The sequence below is a fragment of the Salvelinus fontinalis genome, chromosome 38 (genome assembly GCF_029448725.1).
Source record: "Salvelinus fontinalis isolate EN_2023a chromosome 38, ASM2944872v1, whole genome shotgun sequence".
NCBI classification, from domain to species: domain Eukaryota; kingdom Metazoa; phylum Chordata; class Actinopteri; order Salmoniformes; family Salmonidae; genus Salvelinus; species Salvelinus fontinalis.
The window spans coordinates 31,986,975-32,005,450 of record NC_074702.1 but is presented as its reverse complement, the minus strand read 5'-3'; the positions used below and the strand labels follow the sequence as shown (position 1 = coordinate 32,005,450).

Sequence of the window (18,476 nt, the reverse complement as noted above, 5' to 3'; positions counted from 1 at the left end):
CTCATTTAGTTTTGAAGAATCCACATTTCTGTGTCATCAACTTTAGAAATCGAGCTATGGTTCTTCTACTTCTAAAAATTCTATTGACCATTAAATACTGAAATATTGTGGTCATAGAGACGTTATGAGATTGTGTGCTGGTCTTAAAAATTTAATTAAAAAGTATCAGCTCAAAAAGCACAAGTAATCTATTAAACGTATAGCCATTGGTTTTGGTATATGAGTAGGAGAGGTGGAAGAAAAATAATAGTAATAAGTAAAGATTCCGTACAATTCTGTGTGTGTCCTTGCTACTGCAAGTACACTAATATCAGAGGGGGGAAAATTACTCACTTGGATTGATGAAAATCAATACCAGAACAGAATGGGCAAAACGCAGCGAGCGCCAAGCTCCGATGCCTATTCAAAGGAAACATTTTAATTCCCTCCACAAAGACACCCCAGCTGTGTTACAAGCCGAAGACTAGCTCCCTGAGGTCAAGTCTCCTTTTAGTGGGACTCTGGTACTTGAGCTGAAGGCCTTGTTGGTGAGAGAGTACAGTTAATAGATTTTCTTTCTTCCCTGAGCTGTTGTTGTACAAAACTATTATGGATTCAGAAAAATTCTTGCTGGGGCTCTTTTGTGCCTGGGGTCTATGGTAAAAAGAGAACGCAACAACAGACTTTGCCTAAAAACCTGGCCTTCAAGCAGAAATGCAATTCACCAGCTCCCCATCTGACAGCAGCAGTCCATTTTCGCTGCAACAATGGCTGCCCGTTTTCTGTCCCTGTTTAGCCAGCCGGTGTGAAACAAATCAGGAGGGAAGCAAGGTGACAGGTAATGTAGAGTTAAAGGGGAAGGGATGTTGGCTGTTGGTGCCCAGCAGTGTTCACACTCTGTGACCCCTCAACACTGGACCCCTGCCACCCCCAGACTCAAAGGGACTGATCAAAAAACAAAGGATCAGGGACATCGATATGTAACTGTGCCTCGTGCAAGCGTTGTCTACTCCACCGAGTGAGTGGATGGGTGACAGGAAGTTATCTAGAGATCAGACCGTGTTTCATGAAAAGGAATGGCAAACTCTGCCATCACAACCACAGTGAACGTCATTTATGAGGGAACAAGATGGAATTTCAGTTCTGTGTAGTCCTGTACGCTTTGTCAAGGCTGGAGTGAGAGGAGGAATGGAGAATCTAATTGGATAGTGGTATGTTCAAACCGCAGTGCCCTTGAAGCTGGGGGAATAATACTGGAGGCTACAGCACCATTCTGTGATTTCTAAGACACAGGAAGAGAAAAAGCCCAACACAAACTCATATACCAACAACAACAAAAAAACATGATGTACCTATTCACACAATCTATACAATTCAAATCAAAATGGATTTATCACATACACGTGTTTAGCAGATGTTATTGCGGGTATAGTGAAATGCTTGTCAATTGAAGGAATGTGTATGTGTGTGTGTGTGTGTGTGTGTCCAGTCATTGAGAGTGTTAGTCCCTGGGAATGCGCTGCAGCTGTTGATCTCCAGCGCTTCGGACTCGTTGCTGGACCCTGGCTCCCACAAGCATGCCCCACAGGCCCTTCCCAGAGGTGCTGAGACATGCAGCGTGGGACAGGGGGCACAGTGAGCTGAGGGGACTGTGTGGGGGGGGGGGGGGGGGGGGGGGGCTCAGCTCAGTGGCCGGACCCCACACAGCTGCTCTCGTTCTTCAGGGAACCCAGCCGGGGAGCGTCGCTCAAGCGCTTAATGCCACTAATGAGTGCGGCCATGCGGCACAGGCGGGGAACTGGAGCGTCACTCCCGCAACACTACAGCCTGCCTGACTGACTGTGGTGGACCAGCCTAAGCTTGGGCATGAACACGGGGCAGGCGGGAGGAAGAGCAGCAGAGCTGGAGGTGGGGGCGGGGGTCGAGGAGAATGTGGTGGCCTGGTTGAGGGTGGCTCAGCTGGCTGGGGTAAGGTGGAATTGGCTTGGTCTGTACAGTTTGGGAAACGCATGGCTAGGCTACAAAACCACTTTTGTGAAGGGGCAGAATCATGAAACTGTCATGGCGAGTGCAGGAAAGACAGAATACAGAAATGTTTACTTGAAAATTCCAAGGAAATTAATCCTGTACAAGCCCGTTCACAAAAGCATGTACCGAATTGCTTATTACATCTCACTTTAATAGAAGAAAAAGCTGTACAACGAACCATCTCATCTTTACGAGTTTTCAGTTGTTGTCACCTGTGTGGCCTCCAAACGGCAGCTTTTCATTTCAGTGATGTCAGCAGTTAAGCCATACTGTGGCCCTGATCAACATAAATGGGGAGGTCCTCACAGCTTTCGTCAACTTAAACACACACCTCAGAGCGTCTTTTAATGCAGAAATATGCTGTAACAAAGCTTCGAACATTCTTGAACCTGAAGCAAACTACGGCAAATGCTTAGTTTACATATTTGCACAGTAATACCTGTTATTACATGCAACATTCTCAGAGGATTATTGACTGATACGGAAAATGATGGTTAACAATAGGGATGTAACGACTCACCAATAAACATTTGAACCCGGGCACTGATGCGTAAGATATGAGTGCATCTGTTGCAGCACAAACCGATCCAAATGAAGCATGCATAGGTCAGAAAACCGATTCAAATGTTAAGAATCGCCTTTGCTAATGGATGTTTTTTTACTCATATTGTTAATTCCAAAAAGTATTTATTTGTTGCGACTGAACTGTTGCGTCCTCTCCTTCAGTTCTGTAGCCTATCAAACTATTACGCATGTAAGTGCGTGTGACTGTCAGATAACAACTGTGCACACTGTGCTGTATTATTTGAGTGACAACCAATGTAAATTGTTGGGTCACTGTTACCAAATGCACTGCAGACAATTGTGTTTTACCCGGAGTTGTGTAGCCTATGGGAGTGGAAGCAGCAACTCAGATCCAACTGCTGATTGGGGTTTTCAATTATTCAGATTTGAATTTTTTATTCAGTTTCATCATTAGAAATTGTTTTGCTTTAAAGTGTACTTGGACATTTTTAACAGGAACAGGGTCATTTCATAAAGGACAGCAATCCTTTCGTATTCATTGGTCTGAGCTTAAATTCCAAACAATCTAAACCAGGGTTCCCCAACCGACCCCCCAAATTAATTCCGAATATTTTCTTCCATAAAAAATTATATACATTATTTTAAAATCTCAGACCTGAGATGCAAAAACTCCCAAATGCAATGTCCCAAGAAGGAAGTTACCCCATCTAAATAATGCAAAAGTAACATTTTAACCTAATTCATGAGGAGAGAGAATGCAGGAGACAGTCAACTAATAAAGCAGGCTGCGGGAACATTATGTTGTGCTGCTGAAACGTAAAGCAGAAACAACCGCTGTGCAACCAATAGGAGGTGAACAGCACCTGGTGCTGATAATATAGCTAACTTGTTATGCAAGTGTTGCACAGCAACATATGGAGAAAAACTACACCAGTCGAGTAATTCAAATCGACAACAATCTTCATTTTAAATTTGACTTTACAAATAACAAGGGGGCTTAATTGGAGTCTATTTCTTCCGAGCTCATGCCTATGTAAAATAACTTTACTGGCTGAGGTCGGCTTAAAATGTGAGACTTAACAGCATCTTTCACAATCCTTTTTTGTTGTTGTTGTTGCTTAAATAAAACAATTTTAAGAAAAAAAAAGGCAATGTGTATCTGAATGTCTGTATCGGGATAGCCTGTTCGAGTAACGACAGAACAAACAGAAAATACTGTCAGCTTGAGACCTAAATATCCCTGGATAAGCACTCACGATAATGTTAGAATTTTCTAAATACAGTCATATAGGTCACTAAGTTACTTACTCAAATCGGGAAAAGTTGCATTTCCCTCAGATACGATCTTGTGGCTGTCGGGTGAGATGGATGTGATTTTGACCTCAATTGACTTATGTGAAAGCCGGTTCCTGTCGTGAGTCTATATTGCGTGAGATTATACTGCGTACATAGAGGAAAATGAGGACTATCACAGGTGTAAGCCGATCCAAACATTGTTAGCACATAAAATGCAAGTATCTTTATTGTGCTGTATTCCTCTGAGCATGCCACCCACAACACACACAAGGACTCGGCGTTCCTGAGCGCATCCCTGATTTGGCTCGATGTCTGGAATTCAATCAGCTCAGTTTGAATTGCAGCCTCATCCAGCGAGGGTATCGTTTTCTTAGTAAGGGAGGAGAATTCACCACCTGGGCGCACTGTGAGAGGATCACGTACAAATGGAATATCTTCGGGCACGCTGTAGTCTTCAAATCTGGTGGAGAAGTTGTCCCTCAGCTGCTTGATGAAATCTTCCACCACCTCTGTGACAATGCTGCGGCCTGGTCCCACTGCCTGTCGGTTCTTCAGTGTGCTGAGGTGCAGTAGCCTTCCAGATGACAAGTCCAAATCAAACAACTCAAATTTCTGAGTAAAGGCCTCAAGTTTTTCCACCATGTACACGACAGTTTTCCCTCTTCCTTGTAACTACAGATTTTTAACCTGTTTAAGTGACAAAATATGTCCGCCAAAAAAGCCGTGTGTGTAGGCTTCAATGTTTCTGCGTCTGGCCTCTGTCTGGGGCAGGAAGGCCACTTTGAAAGGTCCATGCTTAGATTGAATTATTTCATTGCAAATAAGACACACTGGCTTGGCATTGGGAAAATACAGTAAGATGAACGCATCTCTCCTTACACTCTTCCCGGAAACTTGCATTTTCATTATCCACCTTTCTTTTGATACTTTTTGAGAGCGACATTTTCTCTTACAATCAAGCTAATTGTTCTGAACAAATGTTGACGTTAGAAAAAGTAGTGTAGCCTACAGTAGGCTACGTAGACCTGTTTTACCCCACCAATCAACGCACAGAGAAAGACTAAAATAAATGAATAGGGAGGGACATGATGATTTTATGAACGTAATCAGATCAAAATTATTATGTTTTTGTCACTGAATTTATCATGTACTAATCAGATGTGTTAAAAATGTTGTTCAATTCGTAGTGTAGGCCAATTAATTGTGCTAATATTATATACAAATAATGTTCTGGCCCGCAGACTATTAGCCCAGAAAAAAAATTGCCACAAGGCCTAACCTAGTTGACAACCCTGTCTAAACCATTCACTTTCAAGACAGGGTAAAATCCAAAGCGGCATAATATTAATTTGCTAAATACCATGCTAATTTCTAAATATAAATATTGACATAGTACTAGCTCAAAATATTTTGAATCTGTAAAAATGACAAGTTAAATCAATGGGTGATGTGATTTCAGATAAAAAGTGGGGGGACAAAAAGCATAAATTTCCACCACCCCTAATCTGATAGTGGGGTGGTAGATGCTCAGTCTGGGCTCAACTGCCTATACACACCTTTGACATGGTGTCTCACACACACACACACACACACACACACACACACACACACACACACACACACACACACACACACACAGCTTAGAGAAGTAACCAGATCAGAGAGGCCCAGTTCCTGAGCTCCCTTCAGCAGCAGATATTTAAATAGAAATGTGTTCATGCAATACATTTTAGTGCATCGAATCGCATCACGTCAATTTGTTCCCCTAATCAAACCGAATCGTTTCAAACTAAAACGTATCGTTCCTGAATCATATCGGAGCCCATGCAGCTAGATGCGTATTGAATCTTTCATGAAAGAAGAGATGCACATCCTTAGCTAACAATTTTATGGGCCACAGTTTCAAAGAAAAAGGTGTCTGGATTCTGGAATCCAAAAAGCCTTGGCCACCAGGGGGAGCTGGTGTGTTACACTCAACTCCACACCTTCAGGTGAACATCAATGGAGTTACAGGCACCAATGTAAGTTTATAGAGGAGAAGAGTCTCCACAGAGGGTTTCTGCCTTCAGTAATAACCTATATCTCTATGTATTAGCACATATTGTAAAAACCAATAGCAATTGCACTCAAAATACATAGAAGTGAAAGGAAGCTGAAATTGCTTCTTGGAAATCTAGGCTCTAGCCTAGAAGATAGAAGATTTTTTTTGAATAGTGGTTCTCATTTATTAAATTCTTCAGCTTTTCATTCAGTCCAGCGCCTTTGTCAAAGCCAAGAAACGTCAATATTTCAATTTGGAAAAAAGTGGGAGTTGTAGCAGCACCTTGTGCGGTGTAGCACTGTTTACCCACCCTTTTTCATTTCAGGTGGTAGCCTTGCTGTTCTCTTAGTCTACACATAAATATACCTCAAATGTATCACCTATCATTGAGTGGCTGGCCTTGTCAGGTGTTGAACGTGTTACCTGAGGCTGCCTTGACAGAGTGCTTTTGTAGGAAGTCCAGGGTCTGGGCCAAAGCCTTCTTATTGCAGTGAGTGGAGAGCTCTTCATTACATTCAAAACACCTGTGAACAAATTGAAGAGAGAGAGAGAGCAGCAAACACAGACATCAACTTACTGATGTGAAATTGTCATTATTTTAGGTGGTGTGAATAACTACTGCTCACAACATTTACTGGAGATATTCTGAGGCAAAATGTAAATATTCAAATAACTTTTCAGTTTAAGACCCTCTCCAGTGAAGACAAAGGGATAGTGCTACATCAGCCTATTTGGAACGGCAGAATGGCTGTAAAAAAAAAAGTTGTCGTCCTGTTATAATCTGTATGTTCCATGTGTTGCTGTAGGGTCCTCACCAGGCCTTCCAGGTGCCGAGGCTGACGGTGATGCAGTGGGACTCAAGGTGGAGGGTTTGGTGATGCTTGGTGGAGTGCTGGCTCTCTGACTGGCTACAGCCCTGTGAAAGGGGTAAAGATCACTGGATCACCATTTCTTAGATAGGCTACCACCATCCATACTCTTTGCCGGTCAGATTGTTACAAATGAAACAAACAGTGTATAACTTCTGAATCGCATGTCAAGTGCAGCAATTCATACATCAGAATACTGACAGAACCTTCATCCTCCCGCCTTAGATAAAATATTTCAAAGTCCAAGCTCACCTGGAAGCCGCACTTGAGGCATACGAGGATGTCGTGGCCACTGACTGGCTCTCCATCTATCATAGTCCTTTCCCTCAGGCAATCTGAACACATCGACCACATGCTCGAGGTCACCGCCTTCTTGACTGAGCTCAGGTCCACTGCCTTGCTGACATGCTGGCAGGTCAGCCCTGAGGAGCAAGAAGTCACATTGATGTTGCTCGCTAACCCAGCATCTACAAATCCCTTAATGACCATGATTTACAATAGATGTCAAATAAAGGCATAATCTGAACTGCACGAGTCCCCTGCCGTAGAATTAATCCGACATGATTGGACTATCCATTACTAGAGCAGAACATGCGGAAGGCTTATTGGGTCAATTAAACTTCTTTAGGCAGCCTATATAGAAACATGTTTTTTTTCATCACAACAGGGAGCATGATCTTACCGCTTACTTCGTCCGACGACTCCTCATCTCGAGGCTTCCTTGGCTTGTTAGTCCGCTTAGTCATGCCTACGGCTTTCAAGGAGAAGGGATCCTTTAGCCGCATCTGTAGCTGTAGACTGGAGAGACATAGGAATATCAGTACCACTCTGGGGTTTAAGCAGTGCCCAAAACCGACCGGGCCAAGAGAAAACATTGAAGGCAAATCTAAGAGCTTTGCTGCATGATTTAGTATAGGGCTGGGCAACTCTAACCAACTCAGTGGCCTTGTGATTTGAGTGTCCACCTGAGATTGGAAGGTTAGGATTTCGATCCCTGACCGAGTCATACTAAAGACAGTAAAAATGGGACCCAGTGTGTCTCTGCTTGGCACCCAGCATTAAGGAGATAGATTGGCAGTAAGGACCTGCAATAGACTAGCATCCCGTCCAGGGGATATACTTGTTCATCAAGCTGCCTCACGCTACAGAAACAGGAGATCTGCTCTTACGAGCCGCTCCAACTCGTGCAAGGTTACTTACTTACTTACTGGGCATCTCTGGCATTGACGGGCTGCTGTATGTGCAGGCTTTAGTTTCAGCGCAGCCCAACACAACACCAGATTCAAAGAATCACATAGTCATGGTCTTAAATGGCCACCACAATTAGAATAAGTTGAATCTAGTGTGGGTAAGAGCTGTAGAGTGGCAATAATGAAGATGCCTGGCCTCCAGACTGAACTAACGTTAGGACGGCAGTCACACACACAATAATCTAAACGACAATAGCTGAAATCTTTTGTTCTGTAGAGATATCGACAATGGTTCAACTAATTCATAAAGTCATCAACTTCAACATGATGCAAAAGCAAAAGCATATGACACAGCTCTATTTTGTAGAAGGCCATAGCTACAAAAACAGACCATACTTTTAATTGTCTTTTACAAATCTATTTTAACTGGGTTACACTTAATATAACAATATAAAACCAAGTCAAGCCACGGTGACGTTTAGCTAACGGAGAGCATGACAAGTTAACTAACGTTACAGGTAGGTACTAGTACTGTCAAATGGGTCGCAATATAGACTGTTAGCTAGCTAGCTAAGTTAACTTGGGAGTTCGTGGTTTTAAACGCGTTTTGCTACTAGCTGGAATACCACATTGCCTCTGATGATTTTAAAAATATGTTGTTGCTAACACGAAACAACTCACCTATTTATTTTTGCCCTGAAACTGGCCAATGAGCTAGCAAGTTAGCTAGCTAGCTAATATGTCAACACACTGTAGCGTCGTAACTTATTTCAAAAGATTGAGAACTGTATTGTATGTCATACACGACAAGAAACTCGAAAGTCCACAGAATACTTGTAGCTAGTGTCCAAAACGCAAAATACCGTTTCAGTTATACTTTTGGCTTTCTAAAACTATCGGGAACATAGAGAACTACCATCTCAACCAAAAATAAGTCAAATTGGTGAACTCAACATGTGACGCAATATGGTGGCTCGTTCAGGTTAAACACAGCTAGCAGGAAAAGCGAAGTTATGATGGTTGTAAAGTAAATTATGGAGCTATATTCTTAAGAAAATATGTATGCTTGTGTAAACATACGACAGATTTGATTTGAGAAGTGCGTTTTACTGTCTTTGGTGTGATGCGTACACTTCGGTGCACGCGCAATGTTGCGCATGTCAGTCAGAAGGACGGCACTTGATTGTTTTGCGGTTGAACACTTTCTGGGATTGAACGATTTTGCATCTGAAGAGGTACATTTAGCTAAACCTAACCCTTTTCCTAACCTGCCACATTAATTCTCACAAGCTGCTACATTAGTTCTCTTAACCTGCTATGTAAACATTAAGGTTAATTTATTTGCTTATTCCGAAATTCATGACTGTTTAAAATGTTCAACAAGTAAAAATTCAGTCGAACATTAATTCAAAATAATCAACAATTCAAACTATAAGTAATCAATTCAATTAAAGCAAACCAAATGATCATCCAATCAAACAAAAGTTAAGAAGAGAAAAAAAGAAAAGAAATCAATGAATGAAAAAAAAGGAATCAGACAAATCTGCCAAACAATTCAGTCTGTCAGTCAGTCCACAATGTGTCTTTGGGGAGGGGAAGGGTTGAGCTACCAGTTGCTGGATGAAGGTGGCAATTCTGGTTGGTCAGTGCTGTGTCCAGGGTTGGTGCTGGTGTTGGGTCTAGGACCAGGAAATCCTGGGTTGGTGTTGGGGCCAGGTTAGAAATTGTGGTGGTAACAGTGCTGGAAAACCAGGGGTTGGTGCTGGGACTGTGGGCCTCTGAGAAAACAGGAACCCGGCACCGGGAACTGGGGCTGGGCCGGGATCTGTGGAGGGGAGGAAAGACAACCTGAAGACCAAGCAGACACAAGGGAGCCCTAGACCTGGAGGTCAATTGTGGCACTCCCCTGTGGTCCGCTTGCTCCGGGTGAAGGTCTGGTGTTTGTTCCCTCCGCACTTCATTGGGTGGTCTGGTGCTGGGACCGGCCAATGGTATCTGGATTGGTGCTGGGACTGGTTCTGGATCTACAGAGGGGAAGAAGAACAACCTGAGAAGCAAGCAGGCACACAAGGAGCCCTAGACCTAGGGGTCAGTGATGACATTCCCCTGTGGTACGCTCGCTCCGGGTGACATTAAGCCGTGGTGCACCTGGCTATGGCTGGTCTAACCAGTAATGGAGTGCTGATGTTACACCCATCACTGTTGATCCACCAACTGATGTTTTTTTGTAACGTCCACTTTCAGACACACTCCAAGTATGCAATTACCCATACGTTCTCTGCCTGAGTAGGGTATTTCCGTTTTTGAAGGACTGGAGGATTGGGAAAGTATATATTTTTGTTACTTTTTGTTGTTGTTGAAGTGCATGTGGATTAATGTACATTTTCGCTTCCCGTGTGGAGTTGAATTTTCTCTTGTAAATGTTTTACCCCCGTCCAGTTGGTGGCGACAATACACCTTTTGAGTGTTGTTCCTCATAAAACCCAAAGAAGAAGAAGAAGAAAACGACAGTGCTGGAGCAGTGAATACACTTAACAATACAGTAGTGCCGTTTTGAGTTTTGAAACCTTTGATTTAGTTACACGTGTAAATATTGACATGGCTCAGAAAGCTTGTTCGAGGCTTGCTGCAGCGACTCCATGGCTTTTAGCAAACCGAAATGCCATTTCAGCCTCACGAAGAGCACTGTCAAACACATTCGGCACTCACTCCCGATGTGCATCATGTAAGTCTGCTTGGCATGGGTTGAAATTAATAACCAGTCGTAAGGCTGTGTAATCAGCGAAGTTGAAAACGTGACGCTTAATTGTAAACGTTTGTAGTGAGTCTTTTACACTATAAAACTCATTCAAAATGCTGGTAAACCCATTATTATTATTTTTTTGCTCACTAGTAAACAACCGTTGTTTTATATCTTTCAGATATCCATGCCACCCACAAAGAGTACCTGTTACGTAGTTTCAGCTCATCCCCATTGCCAGAAACTGATGTCTCTTACGAACAATTAAAGAAACTAATCGCTACCCGAACAAGTGTGGTAATAGATGTCCGGGAGCCGTGGGAACTCCGAGAGTACGGAAACATCCCGGGGTCAATCAACGTACCTCGTGAGTTACCTTATTCAGTATGACATGTCTCATGACATAAACCTCTAAAGAACAAATCTGCATATTGTAAAATGTGCTGCAGCATGGTACAATATGACGTAGAGTTTGATCTGAAGCCATTCTTGTGATTGTGTTTTTGGTATCCATTGTAAATAATGTTTGTAGGCCTATGTAGCCAAATTACATATCAAATCAAATGTTATTTGTCACATGCGCCGCATACAACAGTTAGACCTTACAGATGGTACAGAGTCAATGTGCGGGGGCACCGGTATTGAGGTAATATGTACATGTAGGTAGAGTTATTAAAGTGGCTATGCATAGATAATAATAGAGAGTAGCAGCAGCAGCGTAGAAGGGGGGGGCAATGCAAATAGTCTGGGGAACTATTTGATTAGCTGTTCGGGAGTCTTATGGCTTGGGGGTAGAAGCTGTTTAGAAGCCTCTTGGACTTAGACTTTGGCACTCCAGTACCGCTTGCCGTGCAGTAGCAGAGAGAACAGTCTTTGACAATTTTTAGGGCCTTCCTCTGACACCGCCTGGTATAGAGGTCCTAGAGGGCAGGAAGCTTGGCCACGGTGATGTACTGGGCAGTACTCACTACCCTCTGTAGTGCCTTGCGGTCGGAGGCTGAGCAGTTTCCATACTAGTCAGTGATGCAACCCGTCAGGATGCTCTCAATGGTGCAGCTGTAAAACCTTTTGAGGATCTGAGGACCCATGCCAAATCTTTTCAGTCTCCTGTGGGGGAATAGGTTTTGTCGTGCCCTCTTCATGACTGTCTTGGTGTGCTTGGACCATGTTCGTTTTTTGGCGATGTGGACGCCAAGGAACTTGAAGCTCTCAACCTGTTCAACTACAGCCCCGTCGATGAGAATGGGGGCGTGCTCGGTCCTCCTTTTCCTGTAGTCCACAATCATCTCCTTAGTCTTGGTCACGTTGAGGGAGAGATTGATGTCCTTATTGATGTCCTTGCACCACATGGTCAGGTCTCTGACCTCCTCCCTATAGGCTGTCTCATCGTTGTCGGTGATCAGGCCTACCACTGTTGTCATCAGCAAACTTAATGATGGTGTTGGAGTTGTGCCTGGCCGTGCAGTCATGAGTGAACGGAGTACAGGAGGGCACTGAGCATGCACCCCTGAGGGGCCCCCGTGTTGAGGATCAGCGTGGTGGATGTGTTGTTACCTACCCTTACCACCAGGGGGTGGCCCATCAGGAAGTCCAGGATCGGGTTCCAGAGGGAGGTCTTTAGTCCCAGGGTCCTTCGCTTAGTGATGAGCTTTGAGGGCACTATGGTGTTGAACACTGAGCTGTAGTCAATGATTAATGCTCTCCCATAGGTGTTCCTTTTGTCCAGGTGTGAAAGGGAAGTGTGGAGTGCAATAGAGATTGCATCATCTGTGGATCTGTTGGTGCCGTATGCAAATTGGAGTGGGTCTAGGGTTTCTGGGATAATGGTATTGATGTGAGCCATGACCAGCCTTTCAAAGCATTTCATGGATACAGACGTGAGTGCTACGGGTCGGTAGTCATTTAGGCAGGTTACCTTAGTGTACTTGGGGACAGGGACTATGGTGGTCTGCTTGAAACATGTTGGTATTAGACTCCGACAGGGAGAGGTTGAAAATGTCAGTGAAGACACTTGCCAGTTGGTAAGCGCATGCTCGGAGTACACATCCTGGTAATCTGTCTGGCCCTGCGGCCTTGTGAATGTTGACCTGTTTAAAGGTCTTACTCACATCGGCTGCAGAGAGCGTGGTGTGATCACACAGTCGTTCGGAACAGCTGATGCTCTCATGCATATTTCAGTGTTACTTGCATAGAAGTTATTTAGCTTGTCTGGTAAGCTCGTGTCACTGGGCAGCTCTCAGCTCTCGGCTGTGCTTCCCTTTGTAGTCTAATCATTTGCAAGCCCTGCCACATCTCACGAGCGTCGGAGCCAGTGTAGTACGATTCGATCTTAGTCCTGTATTGATGCTTTGCACATTTGATGGTTCGTTGGAGGGCATAGTGGGATTTCTCGTAAGCTTCCGGGTTAGAGTCCCGCTCCTTGAAAGCGGCAGCTCTACCCTTTAGCTCAGTGCGAATGTTGCCTGTAATCCATGGCTTCTAGTTTGGGTATGTACGTACAGTCACTGTGGGGACGACATCCTCAATGAACTTATTGATAAAGCCAGTGACTGATGTGGTGTACTACTCAATGCCATCAGAAGAATCCCAGAACATATTCCAGTCTATGCTAGCAAAACAGTCCTGTAGTTTAGCATCTGCTTTATCTCACCACTTTTTTATTGATCTAGTCACTGGTGCTTCCTGCTTTAATTTTTGCTTGTAAGAAGGAATTAGGAGGATAGAATTATGGTCATATTTTCCAAATGGAGGGCGAGGGAGAGCTTTGTACGCATCTCTGTGTGTGGAGTAAAGGTGGAGCAATTTTTTTCCCTCTGGTTGCACATTTAACTTGGTGATGGAAATTAGGTCAAACTGATTTAAATTTCCCTGCATTAAAGTCCCCGGCCACTAGGAGTGCCGCCTCTGGGTGAACCTTTCCCTGTTTGATTATGGTGGTATGATCATATGTAATCATTCATGCTTTTTTATATGTTCTATTTTATCTGTAAATCCACCAATAAAGTCAAGCCTCAGCCGGCCATGATTACAGACAACTGTGTGTGTCCTTTCAAACTACAGTATACATGTGTACTTTGTGATAGGGGCAGTAAAAGGCCACACTTAAATGTGCAGTTTTGTCACACAATGCTACAGATGTCTACATTTTAAGGGAGTGTGCAACTGGCATGCTGACTGCAGCAATGTCCACCAGACCTGTTGCCAGAGATTTTAAAGTTAATTTCTCTACCATAAGCCGCCTCCAACGTTGTTTTAGAGAATTTGGCAGTCCGTCCAACCGGCTTGACAACCGCAGACCACATTGTAACCACACCAGCCCAGGACCTCCACATCCGGCTTCTTCACCTGCGGGATCATCTGACCAGCCACCCAGACAGCTGATGGCACTGAGGAGTATTTTTGTCTGTAATAAAACCCTTTTGTGGGAAAAAGGCTGGGCCTGGCTCCCAGCTGCACCCCTGCCCAGTCATGTGAAATCTATAGATTAGGGCCTAATGAATGTATTTTAATTGATTGATTTCCTTATATGAATTGTAACGCAGTAAAATCATTGACATTGTTGCATGTTGTGTTTTTATATTTTTGTTCAGTGTATATACAAGCTAGTGACCCGCTGTGTTATCCTGATGGAGACAGCTTAGCTGTTAAAACATTGGTTATTCAATTATTGCATCTGCACTCCTAGTGTGTGCCGCTCCCCTTTTCTTTTACAATATGATTTTCTGGCACAAACAAATCCATTTCAATGCAAACAAACACTTTATGTTATGACAACTTCTAGTAGCACTCGTGGGCTTCCACCAACCTCTTTGACATTCCTAGCACACTGTTAGGCTACTGTTAGGCACATAGGCTACTGATTTGCAGATAGACATGATAAAGACATGATATTCATAGGAGACAATTGTGTAAAAAAAGGTCTTGCTCTTAATGCCTCAGTTCTGTTGTATACTGTTCTTTCCCATTCCGTTGCAGTGGGACAGGTGAACATTGCCCTCCAGCTGAACCCTGAGGAGTTCAAGGAGAAGTATGGTGGAGACATGCCCCAGGCGACAGACCACATTGTCTTTTCCTGCCTGGCTGGGATCAGGAGCCAAAAAGCCCTAGACCAAGCCGTCTCTCTAGGATATAAAGAGTGAGAGACTGCATTATGCACACACTACTAGTAGTACCATACTATACATTGCAGGCCTATATTATATTGACATAAAATGCATAGGCTAGAAATAACTTCTCACTTTCGAGATTTCCTCATGTCATGCTTTTTCATGCTATAGAAAATACAATTCAGCTCTTGACTTAATTTTGTTTAAGGCCGATTTTATTTCACTTCCTTACACAACAGCGCTTTACCCAGCATGCTCAGCACCATGGGGAAGTGCCACATACAGTACCAAAACATCTGATTAAGTACATGGAAATATGTATTATTTATGCTGTAGTTGTGAAAAACAGGGACTATTTCATTATATCAGTTTTTATTTAACCTTTATTTAACTAGGCAAGTCAGTTAAAAACAAATTCTTATTTTCAATGACGGCCTACCGAGGAACAGTGGGTTAACTGCCTTGTTCAGGGGCAAAACGACAGATTTTTACCTTGTCAGCTCGGGGATTCGATCTAGCAACCTTTCGGTTACTGGCCCAATGCTCTAACCACTAGGCTACCTGCTGCCCAGTTCTTTAAGCATTAATCCAGGGGTGTCAAACTCATTCCATGGAGGGCCTAGTGTCTGCAGGTTTTTGGTTTTTCCTTTCAATAAAGCCCTAGACAACCAGGTGTGGGGAGTTCCTAACTAATTAGTGATGTTAATTCATCAATCAAGTACAAGGGAGGAGCGAAAACCCGCAGACACTCGGCCCTCCGTGGAATGAGTTTGACACCTGTGCATTAATCGCTCACTTATTCTCTTCCTTTTCTCTCTCTTTCTAGCGTACAACACTATGCAGGTGGATGGCAAGATTGGGCAAAATGTGAACAGGAAAGCTGATTGTCTGGGAGGCTCAAGAATTGTGCCATTCTTGGAAGTCATTTTGCTTAATCATACCAGAAGTTTATAAGGTTTTATTTAATCAACCAAGATTGAGCTATTATCTGACATTTCAGATTATTATGGAAGGTAATCCATAAATAGCCAATTTTGCTTTATATCATTAGAGGGAATGTACACAGCAAATTGACCACTGTTACCTGTTGATTCAAGAGTGAAATTGACTGTGGTTTACAATAAAACCCATTGTTGGTGTTAATAACTCGTTTCAAGTGTGATTGTGTCAGTTTCTCTGTGGAGAAATTCACACCCATCATTATCGTATTTCCCAGCATGCTCTACTGCAGCAAAAAAAAAATAGGATTGTTTGAAGTGTTTTTGCATGTACATTGATTAAGTTCAAAATCCTATGCTACATAAAGATAAATAAACTAATTCAATCAGTTAGTTTGATTTATTGCACCTGTTACTGAAATGGTTGTTCCAGGTTAAATGGCAGTCTCCTTTTATTAATGTTCCTAACCATAACAGTCATTCTGAATGCTGGTTGCAGGTGAATTAAAAATTCCAACTGTTGGATGTCCTAACACTGGCTAGATTCGAATAGGAATTACTCATCACTTTGTAAGCCAGCATAATGAGACTTGCAGTCTTGATATGGCCTGTAAACCAGGAGGTTCCTAACCCTTCTGTGTTTGGGTAAAACTTGGCCATCAAAGTAAGGTCTTATGATACTGTATATGTTGGGTATTTTCATAAACATTTCAATTTTAATGTTAATATTCGCCTAACAGTAGGAATTCACTTGGTTAAGTCCACAGGACTGAAAATGAACAAATTCAACAACCACTAACAAATTCTTTCATGGGTGGTAACTACAATTCACTTCAAAATACAAGGCACACTGGAAATGATATATATTGCCATGGGTATTATTAGCAAACCATGCTAATATTTCCTCGAAACACAGCTTTGAGGGCATTATCATTTGTATACAATGGGTTACCAATATTTAAATAATGATTGACATATTTTCATTGAAAACACGATTTTGATGAATTTATTCATACTATTTAATTATTCCACGAGATATAATCCGACACAAATCTAGGGTTACTACCCAAGTCGGCTGGTCATTCGTTCTATCGGTTCGGTTGCCAGAGTATCGCCCCAGTCGTTAAGTCCTTTTGTCTATGGATGCGACCCAGTCGTTCATTCTATATGTTCCGTTGCCATGATCGCTGAAGAGCTTAGTGACTTTCAACGTGGCACCGTCATAGGACGCCACCTTTCCATCAAGTCAGTTCGTAAAAGTTCTGCTAGAGCTGCCCCAGTCAACTGTCGTGTTGTTATTGTGAAGTGGAAACGTCTAGGAGCAACAACGCTTCACTCACGAAGTGGTGGGCCACACAAGCTCAAAGAACGGGACCGCCTCGTGCTGAAGCACGTAGCGTGTAAAAATCGTCTGTCCTCGGTTGCAACACTCACTACTGAGTTCCAAACGGCCTCTGGAAGCAACGTCAGCACAATAATTGTTCGTTGGGAGCTTAATGAAAAGGGTTTCCATGGCCAAGCAGCCGAACACAAGCCTAAGATCACCATGTGCAATGCCAAGCGTCGTCTGGAGTGGTGTAAACATGTTCTATGGAGCGATGAATCACGCTTCACCATCTGGCAGTCCGACGGACGAATCTGGGTTTGGCAAATGCCAGGACAACGCTACCTGCTCGAATGCATAGTACCAACTGTAAAGTTTGGTGGAGGAATAATGGTCTGGGGCTGTTTTTCATGGTTTGGGCTAAGCCCCTTAGTTCAAGTGAAGTGACATTTTAACGCTACAGCATACAATGACATTCTATACGATTCTGTGCATACAACTTTGTGGCAACAGTTTGGGGAAGGGCCTTTCCTGTTTCAGCATGACAATGCCCCCGTGCACAAAGTGAGGTCCATTCAGAAATGGTTTGTTTAGATCGATGTGAAAGAACTTGACTGGCCTGCACAGAGCCCTAACCTCAACCCTATCAAACACCTTTGGGATGAATTGGAATGCCAGCAGCGAGCCAGGCCTAATCACACAACATCAGTGCCCGACCTCACTAATGCTCTTGTGGCTGAATGGAGGCAAGTCCCCGTAGCAATGTTCCAACATCTAGTGGAACGCCTTCCCAGAAGAGTGGAGGCTGTTATTTTATTTATTTTATTTTACCGTTATTTTACCAGGTAAGTTGACTGAGAACACGTTCTCATTTGCAGCAACGACCTGGGGAATAGTTACAGGGGAGAGGAGGGGGATGAATGAGCCAATTGTAAACTGGGGATTATTAGGTGACCATGATGGTTTGAGGGCCAGATTGGGAATTTAGCCAGGACACCGGGGTTAACACCCCTACTCTTACGATAAGTGCCATGGGATCTTTAATGACCTCAGAGAGTCAGGACACCCGTTTAACGTCCCATCCGAAAGACGGCACCCTACACAGGGCAGTGTCCCCAATCACTGCCCTGGGGCATTGGGATATTTTTTAGACCAGAGGAAAGAGTGCCTCCTACTGGCCCTCCGACACCACTTCCAGCAGCATCTGGTCTCCCATCCAGGGCCTGACCAGGACCAACCCTGCTTAGCTTCAGAAGCAAGCCAGTAGTGGTATGCAGGGTGGTATGCTGCTGACAATAGCAGCAAAGGGGGGACCAACTCCATACTGATACCCATGATTTTGGAATGAGATGTTCGACGAGCAGGTGTCCACATACTTTTGGTCATGTAGTGTATTTGCTCTCTCACCAGGCCACTGTTCAGAAGAGATACCTGTGAAAC

At 43.5% G+C, this 18,476-nt stretch overlaps 2 protein-coding genes across 4 annotated transcripts in view; one reads left to right on the top strand and one right to left on the bottom strand.

The window, feature by feature from the left end:
- Positions 1-9,954, bottom strand: part of LOC129837310 (ubiquitin carboxyl-terminal hydrolase 45-like) — a 43,556-nt gene extending 33,602 nt beyond the window's left edge. The window contains exons 1-5 of one of the 3 annotated variants that reach the window (XM_055903366.1): positions 9,539-9,954; positions 7,421-7,536; positions 6,991-7,160; positions 6,685-6,785; positions 6,293-6,393 (exon numbers count right to left, since the gene is read on the bottom strand). In XM_055903366.1, coding sequence (XP_055759341.1) covers positions 6,293-6,393; positions 6,685-6,785; positions 6,991-7,160; positions 7,421-7,523 — 475 coding nt within the window. In that variant the 5' untranslated portion in view covers positions 7,524-7,536; positions 9,539-9,954. Of the gene's footprint in view, positions 1-6,292; positions 6,394-6,684; positions 6,786-6,990; positions 7,161-7,420; positions 7,537-8,609; positions 9,376-9,538 lie in introns of those variants that run through there. The other 2 variants (XM_055903365.1, XM_055903367.1) reach the window with 2 other exon arrangements.
- Positions 9,955-10,403: 449 nt separating this feature from the next.
- Positions 10,404-16,101, top strand: LOC129837719 (thiosulfate sulfurtransferase/rhodanese-like domain-containing protein 3). The gene is made up of 4 exons (XM_055904109.1): positions 10,404-10,653; positions 10,850-11,035; positions 14,644-14,803; positions 15,601-16,101. Exons 1-4 carry the CDS (start codon positions 10,527-10,529, stop codon positions 15,656-15,658), a joined length of 531 nt encoding a protein of 176 aa, XP_055760084.1. The 5' UTR covers positions 10,404-10,526; the 3' UTR covers positions 15,659-16,101.
- The last annotated feature ends 2,375 nt before the right edge of the window (positions 16,102-18,476 follow it).